At 38.3% G+C, this 7,071-nt stretch overlaps 1 protein-coding gene across 1 annotated transcript; it reads left to right on the top strand.

Annotated features, from left to right (window-relative positions):
- LOC139743148 (uncharacterized) lies at positions 1-6,689 on the top strand. The gene is made up of 2 exons (XM_071653658.1): positions 1-284; positions 5,532-6,689. Exons 1-2 carry the CDS (start codon positions 239-241, stop codon positions 6,296-6,298), a joined length of 813 nt encoding a protein of 270 aa, XP_071509759.1. The 5' UTR covers positions 1-238; the 3' UTR covers positions 6,299-6,689.
- Positions 6,690-7,071: the final 382 nt, after the last annotated feature.

Genomic DNA, 7,071 nt, shown 5'->3' on the forward strand with positions numbered 1-7,071 from the left:
GGTGGCGTAGTTCGAAGGATGTAGAAAGCATGTCAACACCAGGACAAGAGAGAACCTTGTATGCAATGGGTTCCATTCTGCGAAAATAACCACAAGCATTCGCTTGTCTTAGAGATGCCATGGGAGGTATGAACGGTGATTCCAGGATGTTGCAGAGTGTTGAAAATTGGAAGCGTGATGATCTCCCATCTTCGATTTGATTAGATGGTCCTGACCAGGCACAGCCCAGCAAAGGAAAATGGCGCAAGATAATCGCGATGTTACAGCGACTTCGAAACCAAGAGGTAAGTTATAAGTGAACTGACTATATAGAAGGTTTTGCAAAATTTGAATTCCTGTATGCTGGTTGAAGATTAATTCATTCAAGTTATGCTCTTACAGTCGATGTCATCTTGTCAACTATCGGTACTTAGCCAGTGCTTGAAGTAGGGGTCATCCGATTTTTTGAGTAAGGGAACATTAAACATCGATATTGTGTTACTGTCATATCTCATTGCAGTATACGAGAAATTTTCTCAAGATTAGAGAAATGCCAAAGACAATGTGAACCCACCGCAACCATTTATTGAGTATTACAGTAATCCATCACATCGATCGGAGTTTTAAAAAAGACAATCTCTTTCTTTTTCTTTTTTTTTCTTTGGCTTGTTTCTCGTCTGATGAGAGCATAAAGCTACAGAATCAATAAATGCCAACTTAATCTTCGTATAAACCTGCTGTCAAACGTATAACCAGACAGGGACATTCATGAAATTAATTATTAACGCGTTCTATTGCTAATTTCCGACAGACTTGAGAAGTTGATTCACGAATGTAATAACCATAGATACATGCTGCTGATGATGAGGTGGATTCGCGATTAAAAATAAATGTAACTTCATGAAGGAAAACGAGTGTATAAGGGCCGGCATTTTCTTGATCTCATAATATTTGCTTGTTTTTGCTTGGTATATGTGTCTGTGTGTTCATTTGTTTGTTTATTCTGTAAGGGGAGGGTTAGAATGACAGACACGATCTATATCATGTTTTCATGATTAAGTATTGAGAGTCGAGGGGAGCGTGTAGAGCTATGGATTTCGCATTGTAGGGAATGATGCTATGAGCCAGTGCACACATGGGTATATTATATTCGCAGGCCCGTACAAAACTATCACAACAGCGGAGCAAGCTAGCGATATGTGCTGGAAGCATATGTATGGTAGTATAGTATAATGGACGCTTGAAAACCAGCAATCATTTTACTGTTCGCGAGTGAGAAAAGGTCGCAATCCAAAGGGGAGTTATCATTGGTGACGTCGTCAAAAATAAGTTCGTTCCAATTAAAAAAAATCAGAGATGATACAAAGAGCTCGTTTTGCGAATATGAAAGGATGGAGGATTTATTGTTATAGTACACCAGCCGCTCTTTTTTTTTCTTTCGAGTGCTTAACGTTTTATTTATGAAATCATTATTCTGAGACAGGTACAGTGTATTGGTCTATGAACCTTTTTTTTTTAATCATTCCAAGGGTTTAGCTATCCCAGTGGAGGAAATAAAAGAAAAACAACAAAGTAAACCCCAAACTGGGTGTAATATTTGGACAGTCTACGATTACACTCATATCTATATACTCAAAACGGATACTTGTTTGTCCTCAATACATCGCGGACGAAGTACGGGTGAATAGTTTCAGGCCTTTTTTCTGCTTTCATTGTCATCAATAATTGCCTTTTTTATAATCTTTCCTATTTCTTACATCAGACAAAGGCCAGGTGATAAAGATAAGAGAGGACCATAACTTATCCCCGTGCATGCTTGTAAAAGGTGGAGATCAAGCGAAAGGTTGCCATGTGAAAATTAAAAAATAGCATGTGGGGAAGGAGTTGAATGTTGCTGAATTAAAACAATGATCACAATGTTTGTCGGGGTTTTTTTTCGAAAAAAAATCGCAACTAATGGTACTACTAACTTACAGACAAAATATGAAGACTTAAAACGTCAGTAAACGCGTCATTATTTTGTTCTTCACGTAATATAATTGCCCTGCTCGCTGCGTAGATGGATGATGTATCCCAATACATGTTCTGGTTGTCCACCCACCAGTTAATTCCAATACAAGGACTATTGTTTTCGAACATGGTCAATCATCGATTACTTCACGGTAGAACGCAAGAAGACTGATAGCGCTACTATTACTTTCATAATAGTGGGCTATACTTGGCTCTGATATGCCTGATTTAATTTTGGTCGCTATGGCAACTGGTGGGATGGGGATGACGTGTGGACGCACACAATGCAATTTAGGACGCATGCGCACAGAGGCAACGAGGGAAGCCAGTCACCCGATGCCATGACAGCGGGAAAATTGCCTTTAATAACAAACCCTCGCATATACATGATTATTTTGTTTTTCTTGATATCTATTGATCTCATTCAAATCATTGAATGAATCCCCTAACCCATTCTGGGTGTGGCATAAACAAAAACAATACAAATACATTTCAAAAGCACAAACAAATCAATTTTCAATGTATACTGATATATAATCTCTATGTCTTCAACATGGATAATAACTCAGTTATAAATCAATCCCACTGGTAATTTCTTCACGAGAATCATTGACATATGCCAACATAATATCTCTTAAATATGTTGGATCTTATCATTTCTATTTGTAAGAACATGCACATAAAAACAAAACAAAAAACCCATATATTATACAAATCTAGAATGAAGTCATTCATAAAACCCAACCAGCCCTCCCCCTCCTAACCGAAACAAATCTTCATCAGTCTTTCCTAGATATGTGATCCTACCAAATAATATATATATATTTTTTACAATTTATAACTATCCTCCATCAAATCAAATCCCAATCCCACCATCCCCCGATTCACCCAAACCAGAAGCACACCTACATGATTGTATTGTACACCCACACCCACCCACACACACGCGCGCGCACACACACACACAATCAGTAAAATACAAGAGTTTTAATGTACGCCTTTTATAGTGAGATCTACTATCATTTCTCAACAAATGGAAGTAGAAAAAAAAAGTAGCAATGGTAGATAGCAATTAATGGTAACGAGTGGTAAAAGAGTTGTTAAAGGGATCGCATAGTTTTGGTTGAGACCTAATTTCAGGTTTCTAACATTTTTTTTTTTTGTGTGTGTGAGGTAATGAGAGACCTCTTATGAAATATGAAAGAGCATGTAATTCTATGAGGAATTCAGCGTTTATTTGACGAAAATTGGTTTGGAAATGGCTGAGATATCAAAAAAGAGCAATTCTAATAAAGTGTGGGACCCACACTTTATTACGATCGCTTTGCTTTACTTTGTTTTTTTATGTTTCAGTTATTCCATACCCGATTTTCATTAAATAAACTTTGAATTCCTCTTAAAATGGTATGCTCTGTACTATATCATAAGTGTTTTCTCGGTATCTTGCAAAAAGTTTGAAGCCCAATTCTAATCTCCACCAATACTGTATCATCCCTTTAAGTATAGAAAATTTGTATCGGGCACTGGCAATGTTGATAGTTCAAGTTTTGTACATAATAATTGTTACAGTATAATGTAATGTTGATGTTGGCGGTGAAAATCAAGTCAATGATGGCACAATTAAATCATGAACAGTTTCATTATCATTATCATACGCATTATTGTGATGATTAATCAGTCATCATCTGTAGTAAAAGTCGTAGTAGATGAAGTTGTGGCGTCAGTAACAGCGGTGGCAGCAGTTGACTTTTTTTTTTCATCCATTGGTACCATTTCACTTGCATTACAATTATATTTTTGTTCTTATTCCAAAACATATCTTCTAGAGAACACAAACACAATATTAAACAGTTTAAAGCCATACTATGGCCAATTCTTTGACATTTAGACAGTCTACTGATTATATGCAATTTTCGTACCGTAATTTTTCACTCTTTTACGTGCCATTTACTAACTCTTGTACAATCATTCTTAGTGCCCTGTTTTTAACGACTTGGAGTTTCTATATCAGTGGTATCCGACTGACACAAATAATATTATAATAAAAAGGTCTTGTGAACAAGACGAACTGCCGGATTGTTGAAGCAGCAAAGTAAAAGGTCGAGAACCTGTTATAAACACTGCTCGAATACCAATGCATCCGAATGCGAATGCATATTTTATCCGGTGATCCGGCAACCTATGAAAGTGTCTTTTTCATGGTTTAGGTCGATGAGTAAGTTACTGTTCAGTGTAACATCTTTGCTGCATGTGGATGGATATTAGTCTAGATGAAAAAAGAGCAATGCAGTGGTTGGTTTCGTAAAAAAAAGTTAAGAAACTTCAAGTAGCCATTGTTGACAGTAGATATAAAATAGTAACAGCGTCAAAGATCGTCGAATCTAAACTAATCACGTATGATTGCAGAAGACCAGTAGCAATCTGAGCTAAGACGTCCGTGGCATGATGCGATTTGGGATTTTGTGTGTGCGTGTGTGTGTGTTAAAAGGGTTAATGATTCGTCGCTATTGTTTGCATTGCCCGACCCGTCGGTGTCTTGGTACTGGCCAGTAACTGCCCACTCATGGTATAGGATGGCTGCAATCACGGTATTGACTCGTCTTTTTTAAGAAACCACTCAACGAGGTCGCTGTCTGTCTACATACCCTTTTTAAAACCATCTTCGATCCGCTACATCGATGCAACTTCCCCTTTTGACACCCAGCCGACGCATTGTTTTCATTGTGCATCCATGTTTACCGATATGTTTGATTTTCACCCTCATTGACTTGGTTTCAAATGACCATTATATGTTTAAGGCATTGATTTGTGTCAAGTGGGCTTTTCTCTCCGCCATTCTACTCTATTCCGTCTTCTGAATGTACAATTGTGAGGCCTACTCGATTCGAGATTATCGTTGCACTTTGTATTGTCTTCTGTTTCGCCTCTCCTTTCTGTATCCTTCTTCTTGATATCAAACTCCGTAAGTTTTTTTTTCCACTAAAACTATTGTTTCTTGACGAAAGAGCATAATGCTGCCTATACCGGGGTACTCTACAAAAATGTGTAAAACACACACCCACACACACATTATATATATATATATATATATATATATATATACATACATATATAATGTAAAATGTTTTCTAATTTGAAGAGTAGGCCTACACATTCCTCAGAAACAAGAGAAATGAAGAGAATTTCAGCTATGCTCTCCCATAAATCGATGCACTGCGTTAAACATACTAGGGGAAAAGGGGGGACACTCCTAAATAAACACTTATAAAGGGAATAGAGCGGTGATACATTTCGACTCTGTCGGGAGAAAACTGATTTGCAGAGGAGACATAACAGTTAAATCATGTCATGTGTGATTTTATTTGAATAATCATTCTCTGGTGCATGAAGGAAAAGTAATATTGCGCATGTGATTTCTTTTAGTTTCGTACAGTATACTCCAGTCGCACACTTTAATAGTAAACATTGATCCTCCCCGAAATAAGGCTGTTTAAAATTAAATTAAGAATTATGACAACACTTATTATCTTTATCTTTGACAGGGAGCTACCTGGACCCACTGAAGGCATGTGCCTTGTCGGGGGAAAATGGCGTTCCCGCTGGGAAATCAGAATCTGCCACCTTTGCGAAGTACACAACAATCATCAAACAGTCGAGACGGAACGCGTCGCGGGCTTCGGTGCTCAACGATGTCGAACGCAGCAGATTCGAATCCATCGTCAAGCGAATGGAAAGCGAGCACCTGTACCACACGGCCGTGCTTGATCGTCAGAAGCGACAATTCCGGAAATCATTGGAGGTGTTGGAGAAAGACAGACGAGCTGTCAAACATTACTTTGATAAAGGTGGGAACTGGGTGGCCACACCCTTAAAACTCGTTGACGGCACGACGGTGAAGAAAAGACGAGGAGATAAAGGCGAGTCTCTCCTGCCTCCGATTGACCCCCTGGCAGCAGTGCAGGAAGCCAACGCCGGTCAACAGGGCGCCAACGCTGCCGAAGACGGCACGACCGTCAACGAAAGCGACGGGAAACGGGCGACCACGGTCGACGGCAGCAATCAGACGTCTAAGGGTGACGAGTACGAGAGACAGGTTCCTGATTTTCCTTCCCGTCGGTTACAGAGCATGCATTCCATGCCTGCGCTGCGTTCCAATTCTATGCCCAGACCTCCGCAGCGGTTCTACACGGGTGACAATATAAAAACAATGCGAGAAACGCTGATGTCAGGCACTAAGGAGACCCAAACCAACACAGAAATTGATCCAAGCAAAGATTCAAATGCTGACAAGCTGTCGCTGTCCATATGAGATTGTATATTCAAGCTCTGTAAAATCTACGCAAGAGGAACGAGGACTTCAAGTGGGCAGCGAAAGTAGCGTTTGATTATTTAGATAAATTAAACAACATTATAATAATAATAATAATAATAATAGATGAATTAAACAACATTGTATTATGTTGTGCTAAATGATTTATACGAATCGGTGCTCATGATTAGAAACAAATGCTATCTGTGTAGAAATTCAGAATTACTATTTTTTTAATAATTTTTCTTTAATATTCATATAAACCTCGCAACTCATATTCTTCTCCACAAAACCAATTTCGCACAGCTAGTTTAAAACTGATGTACAGAGACCATCATAACCACATGGAAAGCCATATAAAGGACTTGCTGGACAATACTTTCAAGTGGAAACGAACAATTAACAAATGATTGTTTGTCAGTTTGCTTATTTGGAAAAAAAGTACAGCATTCGAAGCAGAATAAACATATTTTTCTTCTACTTGTGGTCAAAATTTCCGTAAAGCAGCTGCTATTGTAGCTGCAATTACTCTGCTTGTACACTTTCTGGTGGTGTTGTAACTGGATGAAATCGTGATAGTCGAATCAGTATGCAATACCATGTGTTTTCATTCCATTTTCATTTACAATGAGGACTCTCAGTTTTGAGAACAACAAATCACTCAAAATAGTTTGATGATAAGTCTTGATCAATTTTCGCAAAATTTTGTACGCTATCTGCTAAAATACACAGACCAAAAAGATTAAGGACTCGTGATTTAAAAAAAAAATGAA

This window comes from Diadema antillarum, unplaced genomic scaffold (assembly GCF_040938485.1).
Source record: "Diadema antillarum isolate AM-2024a unplaced genomic scaffold, OU_Dant_1.0 seq00001051_RagTag, whole genome shotgun sequence".
Taxonomy (NCBI): domain Eukaryota; kingdom Metazoa; phylum Echinodermata; class Echinoidea; order Diadematoida; family Diadematidae; genus Diadema; species Diadema antillarum.